Source organism: Oratosquilla oratoria, chromosome 1 (assembly GCF_046742065.1).
Source record: "Oratosquilla oratoria isolate Oo_2021 chromosome 1, ASM4674206v1, whole genome shotgun sequence".
In the NCBI taxonomy this organism is placed as follows: domain Eukaryota; kingdom Metazoa; phylum Arthropoda; class Malacostraca; order Stomatopoda; family Squillidae; genus Oratosquilla; species Oratosquilla oratoria.
Genome location: NC_134777.1, coordinates 106,521,180 through 106,547,356, shown reverse-complemented (window position 1 = coordinate 106,547,356; position 26,177 = coordinate 106,521,180). Strand labels below are relative to the sequence as shown.

Below are 26,177 nucleotides of genomic sequence, written 5' to 3'. Positions count from 1 at the left end.
GTCGAGTGACGTGACAATGGCTGGCGCAGTCGTGTGAATCGTAGATGGTTTTAAGAGAGGTCTTCATTCTGCAGTGGACTCGAAACGGATGACTGATTGATTGGTAATATATGGGGACCACACCACCAGTTATGTATTCTTATTATTTCATCCATGTAGATAAACTGAAATGCCAACAATCTAAAATATTTTCCCTGTGAGTTTTAGGAAAATGTGAGAGCCCTATTTTTAATCGAGTGTAATGAAAATATAATAACTATGTTGTGAGTAACTCATTTCTAATAATCTATTGGAATATAAAAATCCACCTTTTTGCTGAAATATGATCATAATTCTGGCCGCAATATTCAGCTGCGTTCGCATATACCTTAAAACTTGTACACTTTTTTTTCTTCTAAACTACACAGTACATAATATATTTATAAGATTTCTATTTATATTATTTTTTCCTTTACCACACTCGGAATCTGTTCTGTGTTTACAAACAATAATGCAGTTGTGCGGACGAAAGCCGGATGTCTGAAAAGTGGGGCTTGTACGTCTTTATATTTACATTTCGACCACCAAGTTTCCAATATGTCAGGATATTTAGCAAGAGGAATACAAACTCGAAACTACATTGCACGGTAATTTTGAATCTGTCGCCTGAAATTTTGGGACAGAAGAGATTGTTGCATGCAATTCCCATGGACCATTTTTTATACATTCAAAAACATTGACTTAATCAGTATACTCTGCTGTCTGAAATAGTAAATTATCACTCATTTACTTGGTTTGTGTATATATACATTTGTGATAAAATAGGAAAGAGTTCGTGCACCTTGCACAATATTATAATATAACTTCAATGCTTCATATATTTAGATTAGATCATTAGTACAATTTTCATCGGTAAATAATCATCGCAAATGATAAATTTTCAAGAATATTAAGCAATTTATTGGCATACCACAAAGTTTTGTCCCCAGCCAGGTAAAATGTACTCCAATGGGCATGTCCAGGGGACAAAGCCCCCCAGGATAGGTGATACACACATAATGGGAGGTCTGTCAGCTGGCTTTGGAACCTCCTGCTGGCTATGTTATATGTAATATTATGCACCCCAACTTGCAGGGGGATATGGTCAATGGAATGGACAGCCTCCCAGCTATGTAATACATGCCATACTGGAGAGATCAGGGGAGGGGGGGGCAAAGCCACTTGGTCAAGGTTCGTGCTAAAAGTCGGAAACATCATGGAGACATCTCTGAAACATCTCAGAGACATTATTTGGGGCCAAGTCTGTGGGTGTAAATGGGGTTGAATTACTCAAAATGAATACAATTATTTTCAAGAAAATATTAAGTGTTGTTCAGTGCCTGAGTTATATTGTTCTTTTCCCCCCTAGAGGCAGCCTTGGACCCAAATGTGAAAAGATGGTCACCATGGGTCTCACTAATTGCCAAACAAAACTGAGAAAAGCCGAACAAAATAACAAAACCCAAACAAGGACGGGTTTTGCTCAAATGCACACCTATATATATATGGTTGCATTATTTGAACTATTTTCTTTTTAAATGTGTGATTTCCCTGTAATATGATCAAAGAGAACTTCGTTTTTATCCTCTGCAATTTTACCGACCCCAGCTACGATTCGTCCAGCCCGCCGTCTATGATCACTGGTGGTATGGATCAAACTACACTCTTTTAAGTTTCTTACTGTTGTGTTATTAGTGTAATAGACTGCATATAGTTGAATTATTTAAACTCTTTTCTTTAAAATGTGTGATTTTCATGTAATTTAACACAACAGTAAGAAACTTAAAAGAGTGTAGTTTGATCCATACCACCAGTGATCATAGACGGCGGGCTGGACGAATCGTAGCTGTGTTCGGTAATTTTGCAGAGGATAAAAACGTAACTTCTCTTTGATCATATTACATGGAAATCACACATTTTAAAGAAAATAGTTCAAATAATGCAACCATATATATATAGAAGTATGCATTTGAGCAATACCCGTCCTTGTTTGGGTTTTGTTGTTTTGTTCGGCTTTTCTCGGTTTTGTTCAGTTTGTTCGGCAATTAGTGAGACCGGTCACCACCATACAGGTAAGCCATTTGTTTATGATCTTTATTTAAAGAAAGGGAGTTAAACTGAAGAAAGAATATGGAAATATAATTCCTAGAAATTTATTTCACCTATTCATGCATGATATGGCATGGTTTATACAAAGACCAAAATAGAATGCAGCCATTTTTAACATGTAAATATACCAGTGGTTCTCCACAAACCACAAATAATGGATGCATTCACCAGGTGGCAATGTGGTTAATATGTGAGGTGGAACTAAAATTGTGCATAAATAGGTGAAATAAACATAAGGAATCATATTGCCCAATTCATTCTCCAATGTAACTCCCTTTCTGTAAATAAAGATCACAAACAAATGACTAACCTTTATGGTAGCAACCATCTTTTCACATTTGGGTCCAAGACTGCCTCCGGACATAACATAACAAGTTCAAAACTGTATAAAACTAATCCAATATTTCTTGAAGATAATTATGTTTATTTTGAGTAATTCAACCCCATTTACACTCACAGACTTGGCCCTAAGAAACATCTCTGGGATGTCTCCAACTTTTTGTATGACCCAAGAGGAGTTCTGGTGGCTGGCTTTGCCCCCCTCCCCTTGAAGAGTCCAGTGGGACAGAGCCCCTTGATTAAGCAATATGCAACCCACTAGAGGTGGGGAGCTTCATCCCTAGCTAGGTCAGGTCTAGTCTGGGTAGGGTAGGCTAGGTTAGATTAGGGTAGGGATGAAAACATAGACCTTCCTAATTGCCAAGGGCTAGGTACCTTCTCACTAATTTAAAAAAAATAGCTATTTTCCAAAACTCTGATTAAAAACATTTACCATTTATTGCAAACTTTGTAAATTACTAATGGTTTAGTACAGTGGTTCCTAAACTTTTCCAGGTTAGCGCCCCCTTGGCTTCCAGGTGTATTCCTAGCACCCCCTCCCACCTGTCCCCTCATACATGCATGCAAACACACACCTTTTATTTTTTACTCCAACTTTGGACTAGCAAAACTATGTATTCATTTATGATTATGCCAAATTTATCCTCTATTAACTGCATATGTGTTCCTTTGATATAATGTTTATATTTTGTCATTCAGATTTTGTAAAAAATATATAATTATTAACTGCTCTTAATGCTATCCTGTAACCCCCCCTACCACCACCATTCGCCTCACTGCCCCCCCCCATCTTTCCATCACCCCCAGGGGGGGGGGTTATACTGCCCACTTTGGAAACCACTGGTTTAGTACATTACCAATTGATAATTTGAATATATAAAATAACTATTGACAATGTACCAATATGATAGTGGTGATTATGAAAGAAAACCATGCAGTATGTGTTGATAGTGAAGGGTGAGGGTTGTGCACACGTAGGTCTCTTAATTCAACACTCACCAACCACCACTTGTGCAGATATTTGTGCCCAGGACATAATACATTTTTGGGAATTGGTGGTGTTTTATGACCTGGGTTAATTCCTGAAGTGGGTTTATGTCCTAGGCCCAAACATTTGCTCAGTTGGTGGTTGGTAAGTGTTGGATTAAGAGACCTAGGTGTACTGCCATCTATCAGTGTTGTATAGTACTGTACAATTGTACACTGTTTAAACTAAGTCTTTTACCTTTTTTCAGCATTACATTGACCTTTACTGGTGTATTTGTATTCCAGGAAAACTTTATTGATTAGTGAGTCTGGCAAAGTCAGGATGTCCAATATGTTTTTCCAATTGTTTTCTTGCTGACTTGACCAATTCTATTGTTTGTTTCTATTGATAATCACTCAGTGTATGCATTAATTACACTCAAACTCCCATTTCCTAATGTGGTCCCCAGACTTGGATTTTCCATTCAGTAAAACATAGGTAACGATTCTTATTAGGAAGTAACATTTATATTTTCTGCTTCTACAATGCTTTTGCAGTATTTCTTGCTGGAAATGTTTTCATGTCCATCACTAATATTATTTGATTCTTAATTTGTAAAATATTTATTGAAGCTCATGAAAAATATAGATGTCTTTTGTGAAAAGAGGAAAAAAGGTTGATCACAAGATGAATTTACTTGTTTATGACATATTTGTATGCCATATATTCATTACAGTGGCACTCCTTTTTATGTTTTTTACATTATGTAACAAGGTGTGCAAAGATGGTATGTGGAACAAGGAGGATGGGAGGGAATAGAAGGAAGGGTAGTGAGTGGTGGGATGATGAAACAAAGAAGGTTGTACAAGAGACGAAACAAGCATTCATGGACTGGTTGCAAAATAGGGCGAGAGAAACATATGAGAGTTACAAAGAAAAAAGAAGAGAAGCAAAACAAAGGATAAAGGAGAGTAGATTTAAAATGGGGCAAGAGTATGACAGAAAATTTTTAAAGTAATAAAAAGGTTTTGGAAGGAATTTAAAAGAGGAAGGTGAGACGAATCAAGTAGAGAAGAAATGGTAAAAGGTGCAGATGGAGAGATGATAATGGAAGAGCTGGTGGTAAGGGGAAGATGGGTAGAGTATTTTAGGTAGTTGCTAAATGTGGAGGAGAATAGGGAGGGAACGGTGTTTGCAGTGGGAGGTGCTAAGAAAATGACAGTGATGGAGGAGAAATAAGAAAATATGAGGTGCAAGCAATTACTAAAATGATGAGAGCAGATAAGGCACCTGGGTTAGGTGGGTGTCATGCAGTGTCTGAAGAAATGGGGTACAATGATGGTGGACTGGCTGGTGAGGTTTGATGTCTGTCTAAGGGGTAGAGTGCAGGAGGACTGGAGGAATGCCTGCATAGTTCCACTTTACAAGGGAAAAGGGGACAAATGTGAGTATAGTAGTTTCAAAGGAATTGAAAGATAGGGATGAGTAGAGAATAGTTGTATATGGATGATACTGTGATGAATAGAAGGGAGTGAGTGGGGTATAGAGCGGGTTAGGGAGTGGTTATATATGAACGATATTTTGATGCAGTCCAAAAGGATTTCTCCCCATCTTCACTGTTTTTGCATGAGGGTGGGGGTTGCTGAATAAATGAAGTAGTCTTGACCCAGGACAATGGGCGAGATGCAGGGATGACCTGTCATCCAGGAGGAGCCAAGATGAGAGTGAGGGAGGGGTGGTGGATGGGAGTGGAATGTGTGGGGATGAAAAGGATGGAAGTGGAATTATACCTTTTGACTTTGGCTACCTCCCTGGTAAGGAGGGAAGAACCCTTGGTATATGTATGTACTTTTTGTTTGGAAATAATTAGAGATTTGTCCACTCCTTGCTGCATAATGAGATTTTTTCAAGGCTGTAAGGTAAATGTGCTTTCTGCAGTTTATGGTAATAACATTTTGGGCAGATTTATGTACTGTGAATACTACAATAATGCCAAATTGAAATTTCCATTTTTGACCAAAATATGGTTGTGGATCTCCTGCAAGAGAGACCAGGGGCAACGGATTGATTGGTTGATTGACCTAAATATTGATGAAGGTCTTGAAATATATGTACTTGTGTAGATCAACTTATGGTGATGGGTAAACTTACTAATTTTTTAATTAATGTTTTACAGGCTAGGGCAGTGTAGATTAAAGTATGCTGCTCAGCGAAGATATTGTGAGAACAAGAATGATGAAAGCCCACCAACCACCTTAGAGGCATCACCAAGTGATGAAAAGAAGAATGCTGCCAGGCAACGCCTTAATGATCTTTTATCATCATTAGCAACGGTTTGTAATTAAATTATGATGTTTGTGGTAAGGATTTTTTCTTAACTAAAAAGCATAACAAGTGGCAGTCTGGCAGTTGCAAGAGATACTTCTATAGACTGTCCATCGAGTTTCCTGACAGGCTAGACGTAGGAGCTGGGGATGAGGGACAAGAATTGGGGCGTGAATCAGGTAAGATATTACAGTGGAACCTCACTATTCATACACAATCCATTCCAGGAGGCTGTTCGAATGGCAATTTGTACAAATGGCAAATCATTTTTTTCCCATAAGATATAATGTAAGTTGGATTAATCCGTTCTAGACCCTTTTAGGCTTGGTTGAATCACTAATATTTTTTGGACCCATGGCTGCACTATTCTTAATAAAGATAACAAAAAATAGCAATAAAGTAGCACAAAGTTTCCCAAAGCTTGCATGGATGAAGCTAGCATGAGACCGATCTGAAGTGACCGCATGGCGCGGCCAGTAACAAGGTGATGTCTGAATCGAGGGGCAAGCGTACAAATGACGAGTTGAATTTTACTTGAACAAGTTGGACGAATAACAAGTTGTACGAGTAGAGAGGCAGATGAATGGCGGGGTTCCACTGTACTATGAGTGGAGGAAAAAATTCACCAACATTTACATGACTTAGCTTATCCCCTATAGTACAAATCTGCAGATTTGTTGCTGCTGATCATCATGAAACTGACTTACTCTAATGGGAATAAGTAGAAACTATGCTTCTATTATCACTATTATACACTACATTATTACCATAGGGTGAACTCAACACTTGTTTGTATCCTTCCACTGACACATTAGCACTATGGTTGCCGGAACCATAAGCCAGTGCACACAGGCCAACTCATGTAGGGTGCCTTCATGTGTCACAAGGAGAGGTCTAATGTCACCTGGCACTGCTTTGAGGAAGTCACCATCTATGCCAAGCTGGTTACCTATCTTTCATAACTCCCGGAGAAATGTGGTAGGATTTTTATACAGTGTGTGCTTTTGATGTACAACGACATCAAACAGCTCTGGTGAGGACTTAGTTAAGATGGTGGTCAGCTCCTGCTTCAATTTGTCATAGTTGGTGAAGTTGATGACATCATCACTGAGGTGGTTTATCACTCAAATGGGTAAGTTAGCTACAGCGAGGTGGAATTTGGTGGTGGAAACTGATGTTGGCAAGAGCAAACTGAGATTCAAGTAGATCATCAACCTGCAGAGGTTGCATAGCAACTATCGCCGCTATTGGAAATGATGGTGCAATTGATGGGTGCAAAGTCATAAAAGGTACTGCTGCTGCTGATGTAGTGGGCATGGCAGTTGGATGCATAGGTGCAGTCATGGTGTTGTTCTCAGACATGATTTTTTTGGATGGGTTGCTGGTTATGTCAGCAATGTGGAGGTTGAAGGATGTGTAGAAGGCAAGCTTCTTTACATCAATATGGTACCCACTAGGTGTTGCACATGAGGTATTTAAAGCATCATTGATATACCACACTTGAAGCTTCGAAACACACTTGTACACATAAACTAGTATCTCAAATGGTCATCAGTTATGGTGTTTTATTTAGATAAGTGGATATTATAATTTAACTGCATAATTAGATCTGCACAGTTGAATTATAATCGCAACACCTGCACCATTGGCCAGAGGGGTGCCCAAGTGAAATCCACAAGAGGCCTTATCACATGTGCAGGTGAGATATTGGCCAAATTGGACCAAGTGGCCAAAAGGCCCACTTATCATACCTAGCTTCATATTCTTCTTTCAAAACTATAAATTATGCATGTTGAAATTATGTATGTTAAGGGATGACTTTAGTGTGTTTGTGTTCTAAAAAAGTCAAAAGAAAATTTGTCTTGGAAGTGTGTGAGATTTATTTAGAGCAGAGTAAGATTCCTAACTGCTTTAGAACAAATTTCACCAAAAGTTTATTCTAATATAATTCTTTTGTGTGAAGTATCAGGTATTTTATCAGCAGTAACCAGTGCTTCTGTCCTTGAGGACATTATCTCATGAAAGAAGTGGAGTCATAGATGTGGTAAAGGAGAGATTTAAGGAAAGGACAGCAGAATGAAGGGATAGTAGAAGTTAAACCTGATCATTCTGAAATGCTGCTGCTTTGTTACTCAACTCCTGAAAATATTGATTGCATAAAACTTAGGCAGTCAAGAACCTTTATAGGATTTTGAATAGAAATTGATTCTCATTTGCAAAATCTGTACTTTAGCCACTGTTGTGAAAATAAATATAAAAAAGGGAATTTCATAATAAACATTTAAACACAAACCATAAGCTCTATGAAATTATAGAAATGTGACTTCTTGATCCTCCATCTACAGTATAGAGGTTTAAGGCTGAATTTATATATTTCTCTTTATATATAGAGTGACACAATTCCAGTAGAGAAATTACCAGAAGTTCAATTGTCTCGTCCTAAACAAAGAAAGAAGAAAGAAAAGGCTGTTGAACTTCCTTCAGATGGTATAGGTAAGAAATATTGTTTGATTCAGTGTGTGATGACGTTGAAGAGTTTAAGGATAAGTTATTTTATATTAGCCAACTTTCCAGAGGGAAAAAATCATCTTTGTAAATCAGAAAGTTTCATAGAAAAACTATACAAATTTACAGGAAACATTAGAATGTAGGTAATTTTTCCTTTTTAGGTGGGAGGGGGTACTTGCCTTTTGACTTGGCTACCTCCCTTGTAAGGGGGAAATATATATATATATATATATATATATATATATATATATTTTTTTTATATATAATGACCATTGATGATCTTTAATTCAAACTGTGCAATAGTGAATATTGAAGTTAGTCACATAAATATTTGTTATAATATCATACCGTAATACCTGTTGCCTCGAGTTTTACTGACTAGAAACCACCCTGCAGAAGGCAGCAGTGGCCCTCAGATCCTCCAATAGATCTCTCTGGGAGGAAGCTTTAGACTTGTTTGTTTTGTACTGATGAGGGTTGTTTTTTGTTACTGGCTAAATGGAGTAAGAGAAGGGGAGCAGTTGCCAGTTAACAGCTCCCTTATGTGAAAAAGCAGAGGGAAAGTTGTCAAAGTTGATAGACTGTGGGTCCTGTTTGGAGACTGAGTGCTTGAACCTTAAGGTTGAAATTTTCAGTGGAAGTGAAGGTGTTCATAGGTTTTAAAGATAGGCTGCTGGGAGATACTCTATCACTAGCAAGTGATTTATTTAGTTTAAAATCTTAAACTCCCCATCTCAAAGAGGGCTAGGATAGTACCTCTGTATGAAGGACTTTTTGAAACAGGAAATTTAATGTAGTGTCCCCCTCATTATGAGCTCATTTGCTGCCATGCAGCCTCAAACTATATCCAACTTATGACTCCCTAAGCTTCTCAGCCATTGAGCATTTCATCATTATATCTTGCTGTTAGCCATTGTTGTCATTAGTATAAGTAGTACCTCTGCTGGGTTGATTATGTCTCTTGTAGTCTTCCTTGCAGTGTCTTTGTTATTTCAACTGTCATGGCCATAAATTCATGTGATTGTGGGTAGTGGGCTGCACTGGAGATATAATAAAATCCTATACAAAATATAGTAATTGGGAAGGAAGATTGATGTGGTGGTGTTAAGCGAGACTAAATTGAAAGGGAGGAATGATTTTGAGTTTGGGAGTGTAGTGGGGAGGGTGTTGGGAGTGAGAGAAAGAGGACTGAAAACCCCTTTCAGGTAGAGAAATACTTAGAGCAAACTGTTGAAAGAGAGGGAAAAGGAACAGGAGTACAAGAAGAACCTGAGAGAAGTATGGGAGGTGGTGAAGGATAGAGTGGTAATAGGTGTGGAAGAGGAATGGGGTGTTTCTAAGAGGAGGTGACAAGGTATGCAAATATAGTATGTGGAGCAAGTAGGATGGAAGAAAATAGAAGGAAGGGTAGTGAGTGGTGGGATGATGAGGTGAAGAAGGTAGTAGAAGGAGGTAGGTAAGTAGGTAAGTGAGTGGTGGAGTAGAAGGTTTCTTCAAGTTTAACTTCTTCAATACGAATCAAATATTCGGATGGACATAAGGTTGCCTGATGTATGATGATGCATCACAATACATACATTACAAAATATAAAGTTACTGGTGTTATACTTGTTCTCTTTCACCCTGAATGAATATTACGTCACAGAAAACATGGTCAAGCATGTTTACAGAATATAGGGGTCTTTTTACTACAAAATAGATATAATCAGGAAGCTGATGCCAGTATCCTTGTATAACTAACTCACAGCTCATGAACCATACATAGGCGTCATCATATTCAAGAGGTTAATGTGGATGAAAGGAAAACTGGTAGTGAGAAGAGTGTAGAGGAAACGGAGACTTTTTGGATAGATTTAAATGAATGTGTAGAGAGTTTTGGGAGGAATGTCAATGTAGTGGTATTGGGAGATCTCAATGCTAGAGTAGGGGATGAACCAATAGATGGAGTTGTTGGGAAGTGTGGAGTGCCTGGTAAAAATCATAGTGGAGAGTTAATGGTGGATATGTGTTTAGAGAGTTGATAGCTAAGAGTGTTAAGGAAAAAAGTCAAGCTATAAGTACATATGGGAGAGGGTGGTGGATGGAAGGGTGGTTGATAAGGCATTAATGGACTATGTAGTGGTATCTAGGAAAAGAGTAGAAAGAATTTTTGATGTCCATATTCTTAGGGGACAGAGTGGGGGAATATAAGATAATTTTTTTGTGAAAGGTAAATTGAAGGTGGAGAATAGGTGGAGAAAGAGGAAAAGGGTGGAAGGTAGAGAAATACTTAGAGCAAACTGTTTAAAGAGAGGGAAAAGGAACAGGAGTACAAGAAGAACCTGAGAGAAGTATGGGAGGTGGTGAAGGATAGAGTGGAAATAGGTGTGGAAGAGGAATGGGGGTGTTTCTAAGAGGATGTGACAAGGTATGCAAATATGGTATGTGGAGCAAGTAGGATGGAAGAAAATAGAAGGAAGGGTAGTGAGTGGTGGGATGATGAGGTGAAGAAGGTAGTAGAAGAGAAGAAGCAAGCATTCAGGGACTGATTGCAAAGTAGGATGAGAGAAAAATATGAGAGTTATGAAGAAGAGAAGCAAACTAAAAGATAAAGGAGGCAAGAAGTAGAGATGCAAAATGGAGGAGAGAGTATGACAAAAAAATTTGAAAGCAATAAAAAGATGTTTTGGAAGGAAATCAAGAAGGGGAGATGAGTCAAGTAAAGAATAAAAAGTAAAAGGCACAGATGGACAGATCTTAACCCCTTCCATACGGTGCCGCCTACATAGGCGGCATGGGGAGCAAGTGGATACGCGAGGCTGCAATATCAGCGTCGTGATTATATTTACAGTATTGTAGTTGTCCTTGCGTAACTGACATACTCTCTAAACTGGCTTCATCACATTTTCTATGGTTATAAAAATTCACGGGTGAAAGAGAGAACGATCGATATAAGCGGTGACTATTTTTTATGATGCGAGTATTATGACGCAACATTGTATGTTTGGCACCTAATGCTGCCCGTGAGATTTTGGCCCGGAGTGAAGTGGTTAATGGAAGAGGAGGCAGTGAGGTAAAGATGGGTGGAGTATTTTAGAGAGCTATTGAATGTGGAGGAGGATAAAGTGGGATTGGTGGTAGCAATGGGAGAGGAAAATGGAGGAGAAATAAGAAAAGGTGAGGTGCAGGTAGCTCTGAAAATTATGAGAACAGGTAAGGCACTTAGGTTAGATGGGTGTCATGCAGTGTCTGAAGAAAGGAGGTACAGTAATAGTGCACTGGTTAGTGAGGTCGAATATGTGTGTAAGGGAGGGTAAAGTGCCTGAGGACTGAGGAAGTGCATGCATAATTCCACTTTACAAGGGAAAAGTGGACATAGTGTAGTAGAAAATCCATGTGAACAAGTTGTATAGACACGGTAAAGGAAACATGGACTGGAGGTGAAGCTTTATTCCTGACGTTTCGTCTAACGACTTTCTCAAAGGAATGAGCATACTAGAAACATACAGAGATTATAAACCCGCCTTATGGCTCAAGGGGGTGTGCGAACGTATAGCGCTGCGTCCTGATTGGCCCGCTGAGACAGCCAATCACGAAGCGCTATATTAGCTGAAGATTTGGCCCAGGTGAAGCTCCCAGCCTTATTGTTGATATTCGGACGAGTGGTGATGTACGCAGCTTCTATAGATTTTCTGACCTTCTTATCCATACCTTCGTGTAGAATCTCGGCTCGGTTCCATTGTGGGAGGTGCCCAGAATCGTCAACATGCACCACCATTGCGTTGGTGAGTCTATGGTGACGGAGGTCGGCCTTATGCTCCCTGATTCTAGTGTTAAGGCCCCTCTTAGTCTCTCCGTAGTATGCTTTATCGCATGATGTGCATGGGATCTTATATACGACGCTGTCTTCTCTCCCCCTCATCTTAGTCCCGCTTTTTATCATGTAACCAATCTTCGTTCACGATGTTAATGATGCTTTAACTTCCGTGCTCCTGAGCTTTCTAATAATGTCTCCTACCTTCTCAGAGTTAGGAAGCGCCATGTATGATGTTTTTGTGGTGGCGTTGCCTTCTCTTAACCTGCTTGTGTGGATTATTTCTTCCGCTCTTCGTCTTAAGCTCAGGATTAAGCCCTTGGGGTAGCCAAGCTTCAAGAAGGCCGCGATGATGTATTCGATTTCCTCCTCCAGGAATTCCTCGCTGCATATCCTGTAGGCACGCAGGAAGAAGCCCATGACTACCCCCTTTTTCGTCCTCTCATTGTGTGCCGACAGGTAGTGTATGAAGTCGTCACGGTTCGTAGGCTTTCTGTAAACCCTGAACAGGAGGCCCTCAGTAGTCTTTATTAATAGGGTATCCAGAAACGGAAGCTTTCCCTCTTCTTCCTCTTCTATAGTGAATTGTATCTGCGGATTCACTCTATTTAATTGACTCCTGACGTCATCCAGGTCTGTCCTGTTCGGAGCGATTATAAGAACATCGTCCACGTACCTGAGCCATATTGCTCTCCTTCCTATGATATGAGAGTAGTGGTCCTTCTCTTGGACCTCCATGAAGAGGCAAGCAGCCACGGCACTCAGAGGTGACCCCATTGCAAGGCCACTGTGTTGAAGAAACTCCTCTCCCTCGAAGGTGAATGAACCAAAGTTTACGCACATGGATACCAGCTTCATGAAGTCTCCCCTGGGCAGCGGCAACTCCTCCTCGTCCTTGTTGATGACCACTCTCCACACTGCCTCCAGAGCGCCATCTGTGGGAACTTGTGTGAATAAGGATTTCACATCATAGCTGGCCATTTTCTTGTACCTCATGCTTGTCCCCTTTAATCTGCGTAGCAGGTCCTCTGAATTTCTTAAATGAGATCCACTTATGGATCCCATGGCTTTAGATAGGGGCTTGGCCAAAACCTTCGCTAGTCGGTGGGGGGCACTGCCAATCCCTGATGTGATAGGTCTCATGGGGACCCCTGGTTTGTGGGTCTTGGGAAGACCCCTCATTGTTGGCGGGCGAGGGTCCTCCTCGATTAGGTGTTTTAGTCTGCGTCCCATCTCCGAGCCTCCCAAAATCTTTCTCACCTTACCGTTAAAAATCATAGCTTCCTCCTTGGCGTGACCTGGACGTTTCTTCGTGTACGTGTCTTCATCTTCCAACAATTGCTCCATCTTCCTCACGTAATCTGCTTTGTCCATGATCACGACGCCGCCCCCTTTGTCTGCTTGTGAGATGAAAATGCTGTTGTCCTTACCGAGTTCCTTCAGCGCTGAGATGTATCTTCGCGGGAGGGATCTCGGAGTATTGGCAGAGAGGGCTATGCAGCATGCCGTGACCCCTTGCTTGAATCCCTTCTCGGCCTCGGTGTCCGACCAAATACTGTTTTTTAAGGTGTAGTCCGTAAAGCTCTTGTTACCAATCCCTGTGTCAAACTTGAGACCCAGGGATAAAGCCTCGGTTTCCGTGTCCGTCAAGGGTCTAGTTGACATGTTGTTGATCAAATCCGGTCTCCCCACCTTCCTCCATTCGCTGCTCGCACACAATACCAATGGGGTCACCTCTGAGTGCCGTGGCTGCTTGCCTCTTCATGGAGGTCCAAGAGAAGGACCACTACTCTCATATCATAGGAAGGAGAGCAATATGGCTCAGGTACGTGGACGATGTTCTTATAATCGCTCCGAACAGGACAGACCTGGATGACGTCAGGAGTCAATTAAATAGAGTGAATCCGCAGATCCAATTCACTATAGAAGAGGAAGAAGAGGGAAAGCTTCCGTTTCTGGATACCCTATTAATAAAGACTACTGAGGGCCTCCTGTTCAGGGTTTACAGAAAGCCTACGAACCGTGACGACTTCATACACTACCTGTCGGCACACAATGAGAGGACGAAAAAGGGGGTAGTCATGGGCTTCTTCCTGCGTGCCTACAGGATATGCAGCGAGGAATTCCTGGAGGAGGAAATCGAATACATCATCGCGGCCTTCTTGAAGCTTGGCTACCCCAAGGGCTTAATCCTGAGCTTAAGACGAAGAGCGGAAGAAATAATCCACACAAGCAGGTTAAGAGAAGGCAACGCCACCACAAAAACATCATACATGGCGCTTCCTAACTCTGAGAAGGTAGGAGACATTATTAGAATGCTCAGGAGCACGGAAGTTAAAGCAGCCGTAACATCGGGAACGAAGATTGGTGACATGATAAAAAGCGGGACTAAGATGAGGGGGAGAGAAGACAGCGTCGTATATAAGATCCCATGCACATCATGCGATAAAGCATACTACGGAGAGACTAAGAGGGGCCTTAACACTAGAATCAGGGAGCATAAGGCCGACCTCCATCACCATAGACTCACCAACGCAATGGTGGTGCATGTTGACGATTCTGGGCACCTCCCACAATGGAACCGAGCCGAGATTCTACACGAAGGTATGGATAAGAAGGTCAGAAAATCTATAGAAGCTGCGTACATCACCACTCGTCCGAATATCAACAATAAGGCTGGGAGCTTCACCTGGGCCAAATCTTCAGCTAATATAGCGCTTCGTGATTGGCTGTCTCAGCGGGCCAATCAGGACGCAGCGCTATACGTTCGCACACCCCCTTGAGCCATAAGGCGGGTTTATAATCTCTGTATGTTTCTAGTATGCTCATTCCTTTGAGAAAGTCGTTAGACGAAACGTCAGGAATAAAGCTTCACCTCCAGTCCATGTTTCCTTTACCGTGTCTATACATAGTGTAGTAGTTTCAGAGGGGGATCAGCTTGTTGAGTGTAGTTGGGAAGGTTTAGGGGAGAGTTTTGAGTATTGGGAGAGGTACAAAGGGAGTAATTGGTGAGGAACAGTGTGGGTTTAGGAAAGGTAGGGATTGCATTGATCAGATTTTTGTGGTAAGACAGATTTGTGAATTTGTTTTAGGAAAAAGTATGTTTTTTGGGCCTTTATGGATTTGGAAAAGGCTTATGAGAGGATAGGACATCACTGGGAGGTTTTGCAGATATATGGGATTGGGGGAAAGCTGTAAAATCCGACGACCCCTCAAATCAATTTGTCTCTGATGACGAATTTATAACCGAAAAATCGAGTTTTACCAAATTGAATAAAATTATGCTTAACTTCTTTGGAATACTCAGGCGCATCGGCCAAGACACATAAAAATCATATACCCACTCTAGGATGGCCATGAGAAATGTCGGAAGTTGTAGATCTGGTGCGAGAATCAGTAGCGGCAGCTTTTACTACCAGACTCGGGGGGGGGGGGGGGCGTGCTACGGTGTGCTCAGATGATCCTGCACGATGGTTGGTATCAGCTCAGTTTGGTTTCAAGCACCTTTTGCACCAGATAGATAGAGCAAGTTCTTAGGGACACCATAAACGTGCAGAAAAAATTATTTGGTGGATTTGGCATCACTAGCCCTGCGTGGCCTATGAGTGTCACTATCACAATCATTTTCCTCTGTTTTTGGTTCTCGATCGTATGGATCACTGTCACTCGCATACAGAAGCTTCCTCTTAGTTCCTTGAGGTATGTTTACACTAATTTCACACTGATTGAGGTAGATAATCCCGATAAATAAGATGCAAAAAAGCACTCCCGAGTCACCACGTGTATCAACGCTCTACTGCGTGTATGAAAGCACTAACTGGCATCGTAGCATTCTCTAGGCAGTGTTGATAAGTCAGACAAACTTCCCTAAAAGTATGAAAGCGCTACCAAATCTAGTGCGATTTCTATAAGGGGTTGAATATCGTGCCGTCCGGGCGGCATATCGGTTCTCCCCAGTGCTGCCTCCCATGCGGCATATCTGAGTTAACGAGTTAAGGGCAGTCAAGAGCAACAAGAATAGTAGAGCCTGTGTTAAGGTGGAGAGAGCAAGTGGTTTGAGGTAAAGGTGGGACTGCATAAGGAATGTGTCATGTCACCATGGCTGTTCAGTGTGTACATGGATGGGGTGATGCGTGAAGTAAAGGTAAGGGTAATTGGCAGGGGACTGGAGATGGTCAAAGAAAATGGAGAAAAGTGGGAGGTGAACCAGTTTTTCTTTGCTAAAGACACTGTACTTGTGGCAAGATCAGAGGAATGATTAAGGGAGTTAATGACAGAGTTTGGGAAGGTATGCAATAGGAGAAAGTTGAAGGTAAATGTGGGTAAAGTAAGGTGATGAGATGTAAAAGGGTGGAGTGTGGCAGTGAGTTGGAAGTAAGTCTAAAAGGAGAGAGAAGTTGGAGGAAGTGGATAGCTTTAGGTATTTGGGGTCACATGTGGCAGGAAAGGGAGGAGTGGAGGTGTAGGTAAATTGTAGATTGAGAAAAGCAAGTAAATGTGTTGGGGGGTAAGTGTTATGAGAAATAGGCAACTGGGAATAGATATAAAGAGGAGATTGTATGAAGTGGTGATTGTGCTGATGGCATTGTATGGAGAAGAGAAGAGACTTGGAATTTAAGAGAGGCAGAGAGGTGTAGAAGGCAAAGGTAGAGAGAATGAACTTGAGGGGACAACCGAGGACGAGATGGATGAAAGGGGCACTGAGCAAGAGGGGAATGTCTGCTGAGCAAGGGAGGGAGAAGGTAGGAGATAGGGATGAGTGGAAAATGACTGTGTATGGATGATACTATTATGCAAGGGAGGGAGGGGGGTAGGAGGTGCTTATATGTGAATGATATTTTGACATACCTTGAAGGGATTTCTCCCCATCTTCTCTTTTTCTGCATAAGGGAATGGAGAAGGGGGGTCATCAATTAACTGAAGCAGCCTTGCTGTGGATGTACTGTGTCTTGCTACATTGTGTTTGACCCAGGGCAGTTGGCGGATGCAGGGATTACCTGTCATCCATGAAGGGCTGAGATGGGAGGGGTGGAGGTGGTGGTGGGAGTGAAATGGGTAGGAATAGGTATGTGCCTCTGACTTGGCTACCTCCCTTATAAGGGGGAAAAAGTTCTCAGTGTATAGATAGATAGGATGATTTAATCAATTATTCAAATATATTTAAGGTAGCAAACCAATTTAGCTAATGTTCTAAACATGCAAACTAAATTTTGTTGACAATTCATTTGACAGATGAAGAAGTTGCTGTTGCTGCAAAAGATGTAGCTGAGAGTCTTGGTGGAGACACTGCTAAGACAGAGTCTGAACTACTTTCTGCCTTAAAGTCTCATGCAGAAAACGTCAGCAGCACAGCAGAGGAAGATAAGGAGGCTGTCAATATAAGGTGAGAGCTTACTTTGTTTTTAGTCCATGGAGTATGGTGGTATAATTTTTTAGGAAGTCTATTCTGAGCACTGCAGTACAGTTTTACTCAGCTGTGATGACTGGAATGAATAGTTTTTCTTAATAGAGACCTTCAGTCTAAGGTTTTGCCTTGCTGAACAAATTCATATAGCATTAGTTAGAATGAAATCAGTAGCCTATTTGATGAAGTAAGTGTGAAGATTATTGAAAAAAAAGAGGAGATAAGGCAGTGAAAGAGTGGTCAATACTTTTGTAATGTATGCTGTGATAGAGGAAAGTTACCTAAAAACTGGAAGAAAACTTACATGGTGCCAACTTATCAGGGCAAAAGATGCAAGCTTGAATATAGCCTTTTAAACATTCTGGGTAAAGTGTATGATAGAATTGTAATATGGAGGATAATGTAAACAGAATAAGAGACGAATATTTTATTTATTTAATATTATTATTATTATAAAGAAAAAAAAAGGGGGTTAGATTAAATTTCTGTCAGCCAACTTGCTGAGATGATTTGTGAGAAAGGGTAGCAATTTTATCCATGTTTTGTAGACTTGGATAAGGTATATGATAAGAGTTGATAGGAAAAGATTTAGACACAATGACAAGCTTGTTTTCAATGATGATTATGAAGCTTGTGTGAGAGTGATGAATAAGGATAAAAAGATGCTTGAGGTAGATTTTGGTTTGAGGTGAGTATGTAATGTCACACTATATGGTTGAGAGTGAGGAGAGATGAGCACAAGAATAATGATAGAGGGAAGGAGTTTGGCAAAAAATTAGAAAGAATGGATATTAAAAAACCATATGCAGATGACATTGTTTTGCTAACAGAGGCAAAGGAAAGCTTGAAGAAGGTGGCAAGTGAATTTATAATTTATTCGAGTTTACTGGAGGAGGAGACTGAGTTAATGGATCAAGAGTGTAAGACACCAAGTTGATATTCAGTATTATGATGTAGATGTTCTGTTAGGGTGGTTGTTGTTGTCGTTCCCTAGACTCTGGCTGAGCAGTCCCATCTCTTTGAGACACACCACAACTGGAATGGGGTTTTCCCATAAATCCTTTATAGAGTGTATATTGTGTTGTTAGTGTGTGTGATAGTGTACAATGCAGCCTTCCATAATGTGTTGTATAGTATAGGGGGGCTGGATGGTGGCTGCATCATAGTCTGGCCAGGTGGCCTCTTTCTTTTTGGGGGAAAGAGGATTCAGAGGGATGGATATCAGGGGGGTCTGGCATGCAGCAACGTATTGACCTTTAGTGCAACTTGTATTAGCATGGTTTTAGCGAGTCCTGTTATTATTCTCAATGCTTTGTGTAGTTTGTAGGTTGTCTGTTTTCTTGGTTGTAGGGAACCATGCTATGAAAGCAGTGGGGTGTAGTTCTTATGAGCTGTATGCATACTGTTGACTGGTGTTTCTATTGACCAAAACCTGTACTTACTACTGATCTTAGTGTGGGTGTTCTGCTATGTAGTGTAGCGGGTGTGATGTGTTTGTGGTGGCTGCGGCAAGTGTTTGTGTGCCTCTCACGTCGAGGTGGTCCTTGACTTTGAGAACTTTTGTTTCATGGTGTAAATGGTCTGTAGGTGTTGTACACCCACACACACCAAGAAACATTAAAACAACACCCAAAGACCCTTTATCACGCACAAATACTCTCTTCTCTTCCTCCACAACCACCAAATACCAGCCTCCGGAAACACATTCATAATCATATCACTCACCGCTCCATTAACACACTGAAAGACAACACACTTCTGCATGCCAGACCCCCTGATATCCACCCTTCTGAATCCTCTCTCCCACGAAAGGACAGAGTCCACTTGGCCAGACTGCGGTGCGGTCACCACCCAGCACTTCTGAGCTACCAGAAGAGGCTGGATGACTGCGTTGTGAACAGCTGCCCAGGATGTAACACTTCACCCCATACCATACAACACATAATGGAAGACTGCATTATACACAATCATGCACGCAAACAACACAACATACGCTCTATAAAGGATTTGTGGGAAAACCCAGTTTCGGCTATGGCATTCCTTGGGGAGACGGGACTGCTCGGACAGACAGTCTAGGGAACGACAACAACAACAACAACAACTGATCTTAGTATATAAATTTTCTTGTTGATGTTCACCGTTAGGTTCTTGATGTTTGGGCCAAAGGACATATGCTTATCAAAATACAGGCCAAGGATTTTAGGGTTCTTGTGCAATAGAAAAAGTTGGCCATTTCATTGTTGGATGTTTCTTTGATTCATGGTTGTCTGGGATGACCAACACCACTTATGATTTTTGATGGGGAACCTGCTGGAGAACCGAATCAACAGACTGAATGTAGTCCAAGTTTCTTCATAATTGATTAGGTTTTTCATATGAAAGCAGCTTGTTCTAATGTAAGTTTTCTCTTCCAGTAACCTTTTTATTGGAATGAAGGTGGAGAGAAGTCGCAAGAGTGCTGCACCAGAAAGCAGGACCAGAAGAGTCTACAAAAGAGGCTTGGATGTTTCTGAACCACAGACCATTAAGGATACTCAGCCTGACGGAGCTCCCAGAGCTCCTGCACAGTTTAGACGGAAGAGGTAAGGGTGGTTCCGCATAGTATAGTCTTTAAATTCTTGCACACACACACACACACACACGCTCACAATCTCTCTCAGGATTTCTTTTGAAGTTTGAATATATACAACACATGGTATCAGCTAAAAAAAATGCTCATTAATTTTAGAGCATAGCATTATGATAATGAGAAGCATACACCAGGACTGGTGTGTAGTTGTGGCCAAATTTATCACCTTTGCCTAATTTACTTGGACTGTTGGGTGGGCAGGTAACAATCATGGCTGGTGGAAATCAGAGAGGTGCAGGACTCAAACCTGGGATTAGGAAGATACAAGAACCTGCCCACTTTCAGTTGTGCCACCAGTACACTATAGCTCAATATTTACTCTCATATATTTACATTATTTATTTACATTAGATGGAGGATAGATGGAGAAAGAGGAAAGGGACAAAAGGTAGGGAGGTTGTTAGAGTGAACTCCTTGAATGAAAAGGAAAAGGAGAAGGAGTACGAAAAGAAGCTGAAGGAGGAGTGGGAGGGAGTAAAGGATGGAGCAGAGATGGGTGTGGAGGAGGAATGGGGATGGTTCAAGGAGGGAGTCTTAAAGTGTGCAAGGATGGTGTGTGGAACAAGAAGGACGGGGGAAATAGAAGAAAGGGTAGTGAATGGTGGGATGAGGAAACAAAGAAGGTTGTAGAAGAGAAGAAGCGAGCATTCACAGATTGGTTACAAAAGAGGACGGGGGAGTCATATGAGATGTACAAAGAAAAGAAAAGAGAAGTAAAGCAAAAGGTAAAGGAGGCAAAGAGGAGAGCAGATGTGAAATGGGGTAGGAGTATGACAGAAAATTTTGAAAGTAATAAAAAGAGTTGCTAAATGTGAAGGAGGATAGGGAAGGAAAGATAGCTGCAGTGGGAAATGCGAAGAAAATGAGAGTGATGAGTGAGGAGAATGGAGGAGAAATAAGGAAGGATGAGGTGAAGGCAGTTGTAAAGATGATGAAAGCAGGTAAGGCACCTGGTCTGGATGGATGCCATGCAGAATGTCTGAAAAAGGGAGGTTCAGTGATGGTGGACTGAGTTTCAGAGGGATTAGCCTGTTAAGTGTAGTAGGGAAGGCTTATGGGAGGATCTTAATTGAGAGGATTAGGAGAGGAACAGAAGGAGTAATTGGTGAGGAACAGTGTGGATTTAGGACAGGTAGAGGTTGTGTAGATCAGATCTTTGTGGTAAGACAGATATGTGAGAAAGCTATAGGAAAGGGGAAGGATGTTTTTTGGGCTTTTATGGATCTGGAAAAGGCTTATGATAGGGTAGACAGAAAGGCACTGGGAGGTTATGCAGATTTATGGGATAGGAGGAAAGCTTCTAGGAGCTGTCAAGAGTTTTTATGAGAGTAGTAGAGCTTGTGTCAGGATTAGAAATGGAGAGAGTGAGTGGTTTGAGGTAAAGGTGGGACTTCGTCAAGGATGCGTTATGTCGCCCTGGCTGTTCAACTTATACATGGATGGGGTGGTGCGAGAGGTGAATGCTAGGGTAGTGGGTCAGGGATTGGAGATGGTTAAAGAAAATGGAGAAAAGTGGGAGGTGAGCCAGCTGTTGTTTGCGGACGACACTGCGCTTGTGGCAGGGTCAGAGGAGGGATTGAGGAAGTTGGTGGCAGAGTTTGGGAGAGTATGTGATAGAAGAAAGCTAAAGATAAATGTAGGTAAAAGTAAGGTGATGAGATGTACAAGGGGTGAAGGTGGCAGTAGACTGGAAGTGAACATTAAGGGAGAGCGACTGGAGGAAGTGGATAGTTTTAGATACTTGGGTGCAAGTGTAGCAGGAAAAGGTGGAGTGAAGGTGGAGGTAGAATGTAGATTGAGAGAAGCGAGTAAATGCCTTGGTGGATTAAAGAGTGTAATGAGGAATAGACATTTGGGAATGGATGCGAAGAGGAGACTGTATGAAGGAGTGATTGTGCCAACAGCACTGTATGGGGCAGAAACGTGGAACATAAGAGAAGAAGAGAGAAGGAGTTTGAATGTGTTTGAGATGAGGTGTCTGAGAAGTATGGTGGGGGTTACTAGGCTGGATAGAGTGAGAAATGAGGAGGTGAGGAGGAGAACAGGGGTGAAAAAGGATTTGGGAGATAGGGTTGATGAAAGAATATTAGGATGGTTTGGACACATGGAAAGAATGAGTGGAGAAAGACTAGTAAAGGAGGTGTGGAAGGCAGATGTGGAGGGAGTGAACATGAGGGGACGTCCTAGGATGAGGTGGATGGATGGGGTGAAGGGGGCTTTGGGGAAGAGGGGAATGTCTGTTGAGGAAGGAAGGGAGAGGACGGAAGACAGAGGTGAGTGGAGAATGGTTGTATATGGATGATGTTGTGATTGCATGAGGAGGAATGGGCAGGGGGGTGGGGGTGGGGTAGTATGTGTGAGTAAATTTTGACGCAGCCCGAAGGGATTTTCTCCCCGTCCTCTCCTTATATGCAAGGGGGGACGGAGAGGGGGGGTCACCGATTAAATGAAGCGGCCTTGCTGTGGATGTGCTGTGTCTTGCGGCACTGCTTCTGACCCAGGGCGGTGGACAGGGTGCAGGGATGACCCGTCATCCAGGAGGTGCTCAGATGAGAGGGAGGGTGGGAGGGGTGTGGAGTGTATGTAGGGATGAAATGGGTGGGAGTGTTTTTATGCCTTTCCCTTTTTGGCTACCTCCCTTGTAAGGGGGAAAAAGCCTTGGTATATGTATGTATTTACATTATTATTTACATTATTTATTTACATTATTATCCAGGAGGTGCCAAGATAAGAGGGAGAAGGGTGGAGGGGAGTGGAATATATAGGAAATGAAATGGGTGGAAGTGGTTTCTATGCCTTTTTCTTTTTGGCTACCCCCCATGTAGGGGGAAAAAGCCTTTGGTATATGTATGTATGTATTTACATTATTTAGGCTTAAAGATGTCTTAATGTTTCTTCATGTTTGTCTTTTTTTTTTCCAGAGAGTATAAAAGAGTAGACCTATTTGGATCAGATCCCCTTAACATTTTTTCTAAAGAAAAGGAGTACACAGGAGCAACTTCAAATTTGCCCACTTGGAGAGTCACCCACGATAGAGAATTGCAGCTGATGGTATCCCACCCACCTGCTAATGGTTTTGAAGAAATGATTCAGTGGACTAAACAGGGGAAGATGTGGCAGTTTCCAGTTGATAATGAATATGGTACGTAATTTCTGTATTGGTAAGTGTACCTTGTGTACTTGTATATAACATATATAACAGCCTTCCACCTGGACCACACATCACATCCACATGAAAAGTCACACTTGCATCACTAAACAAGCTCTCCAAGACAGACTACCAAAGTCAATACTATACCAGCACCTTCCAACTCCACAGAAAAATCTCTCTCAGGACACCATCGAGCATTTAAAACAATATCAAAGCAGAATGGTCCTGGCCACAGACTCAAACTTCCCTAGATGTGACCACCACACAGAAGACCTCATTCCATGGTGCCCCACACTAACACTCCATAGATAGCAACACAATGTCTCTTCCTTAGTGACTTGTGGATCCACCAGGGGCATCAGGATTATTTTGTGTAACCCCCCCTCCCCCCCTTTTTTTCCTCAATTTTCTTTTTTCTTTATCCTTTTTTATTTCTTTTCCTTTCTTTTCTTTTCCTTTTCTTATTCTTTCTCTTTATATATATATATTTTTTTCTCCCCCCCCCCACCTGTGTAGTAAAAAGCCCCTCTTATCGAGGCCCATAATCTATGTCTCAGCCAGTCTTGCTGATTTTCTTCCCAGAGAGATCTGTGTCAGGGCCCAGGGACTGTGCCAACCACTGCATCTACTGTGATACACTATTTTAGTATTCTGCTTCTTATTCCTAAACTTTATTGCAGGACTTGAAGACGGCGTTGGGTTTCACGAGCACATATTTTTGGAACAACATCTGGAAGACTGGTGCCCTAAGAGAGGACCAATCAGACACTTCATGGAATTGGTGTGCACAGGGCTTTCAAAAAATCCGTACTTAACTGTAGAAAGAAAGAAAAATCATATAATGTGGTACAAAACTTATTTTGAGGACAAAGAATCGGTCTTGAAAGAAATTGGTGCAATATAACTGATCCATAGTCAGGGGTTCTGATGTTAGTTATCTATCTAGTATATACCAAGGTGTCTTTCCCCCTTACAAGGGAGGTAGCCAAATCAAAAGGCAAGGACCCACTCCCACCCTTACCACATTCCACCCTTTCATCTTAGTTCCCCTTTGATGATGGGTCATTATTGTATCCCATCCACTGCCCTGGGTCAGAAGCAGTGAAGCAAGACATAGCACATCCACAACAAGGCTGCTTCACTTAATTGGCGACCCCCTCTCTCTGTCCCCACATGCTTAAAAAAGAGAAGACAAGGGGAAATCCCTTCGGGCTGCGTCAAAATATCGTTCATACATAACCACTCCCTAATGTTAGTTATAATTGTATATATTTGTACTGATGGGAATGGGGTTAGGGATTGGTTATGTGTGAATGATATTTTGATGCAACCCAAAGGGATTTCTCCCCATCCTCCCATTTTATGCCTGAGGGGACAAAGAGGGGAGTGTCACCAATTGAGTGAAGCTGCTTTGCTGTGGATTTACTGTGTCTTGCTACATTGCTTCTGACCCAAGGCAGCAGGCAAGATACAGGGATGACCCATCATCCATGAGGAGCTAAGATGAGAGGAGGGAAAGGGTGATGGATGGGAGTGGAACGGGTGGGAATGAAATTGGTGGGAGTGGGTATATGCCTTTTGGTTTGGCTACCTCCCTGATAAGAGGAAAAATCCCTTGGTATATAGATAAAATGTACTTTCCGGAAGAGGGCTGCAGTTGGCAGCCAAAATATCAAATTTTTCTTTCACTCCAACAGTGGGTTTTCTGTGATATGTATATATGCATACAGTTGTGAATACACATACACACACACACACACAGAGTAATAGACAGTTGGAACAAGTTAGATGAGAAAGTGGTGTGTGCAAAAACAATACATGAATTTAAAAATTGTTTAGATAAAATGAGAAATGAAGACGGGACCCCACGAGCATAGCTCCCCTTCCCGTAAAATACAACTAGGTAAATACATGCACATGAGCTATAGTTTTTCCACCCCACTTCTTGACTCCAGGCATGGAAGACACACAACATGTGTGCCCATCTGTTGTCCCTTTTGTCTTAGCTCCTTGTAGATGAAGGGTCATCGCTGTTCCATGCTCACTGCTCATGTTAAAGCCAAGGCAAGACATAGCACCTCTACAGCAGGTTCCAACAGGCAAAGCAACTTTACCCCTACCACTTGATTATAACCTTCCTCCTTCATCTGGTTGAGAATTTACAGAGCAGACAAAAACAACTCCCTTCAGGCCACATCAATTTCTCATCTTTTCACAACCAGGGTGGAAGAGGGGTGGAGGAGGATTAGAGTGGGAGGGAGGAGTAGGGTGGGAGAGGGGGAGGTGGGGAGGAGGAGGGGGTTGGAGTGGGGAGGAGGGGAGGGGGGCACCATAGAGGTAGGGGGGGGGAACCTCATCTATTCGTATTCCAATGTTGCACAGAGACATCATTAGTGTGTAATTGTTGTCTGAAGACAGGCTGGTAGGGGGTGGGACTTGGACAGTCTTTGTATTGTGAGCAGGGTGGGAGGGGGTGGTGTTGCTGCCTTCCACAGCCATGACCTTGAACTTCGAGCTTGTGATTTTCCTCACTGTAGTCATTAAGGGGTGGGGGTTGGAGGAAAGGTCAACTGTCTTTGAGGCTGCTTGGAGTGTCAGCTAGTCACATAGGTCTTGTGCAGCCTTCAATATGAACATTTTCATGATAGTCAGTCACCCCTATACACATCATAGCAATAGCTATGATGATCATGAATTCCTTCATGCCCTTATTAGTTACAGCAAGATGGGTGGCCTGGGGAAGAACATGGGCACTGCTGTCGCTGAGGTGAGAGGGCTGACAACAGTGGATATGCCTTTACTGACGTCAGAGGTGGCAGGGGAGGGGTGTGTGATACATTTATGGGCTTGGACTCCTGAATTATGGTATTCCATCGATTCTCACGTGTTCTTTGGGGCAAAATAGAGTTTGAATAGATGTACATGTTTTGTTAT

General features: G+C 41.9%; 1 protein-coding gene across 1 annotated transcript; it reads left to right on the top strand.

Annotated features, from left to right (window-relative positions):
• Positions 1 to 457: 457 nt before the first annotated feature.
• On the top strand, positions 458 to 25,499 carry mRpS31 (mitochondrial ribosomal protein S31). The gene is made up of 7 exons (XM_076183659.1): positions 458 to 626; positions 5,610 to 5,766; positions 8,149 to 8,251; positions 17,292 to 17,442; positions 19,878 to 20,045; positions 23,014 to 23,234; positions 23,924 to 25,499. The coding sequence occupies exons 1-7, from the start codon at positions 577 to 579 to the stop codon at positions 24,145 to 24,147; spliced, it is 1,074 nt and encodes a 357-aa protein (XP_076039774.1). The 5' UTR covers positions 458 to 576; the 3' UTR covers positions 24,148 to 25,499.
• The last annotated feature ends 678 nt before the right edge of the window (positions 25,500 to 26,177 follow it).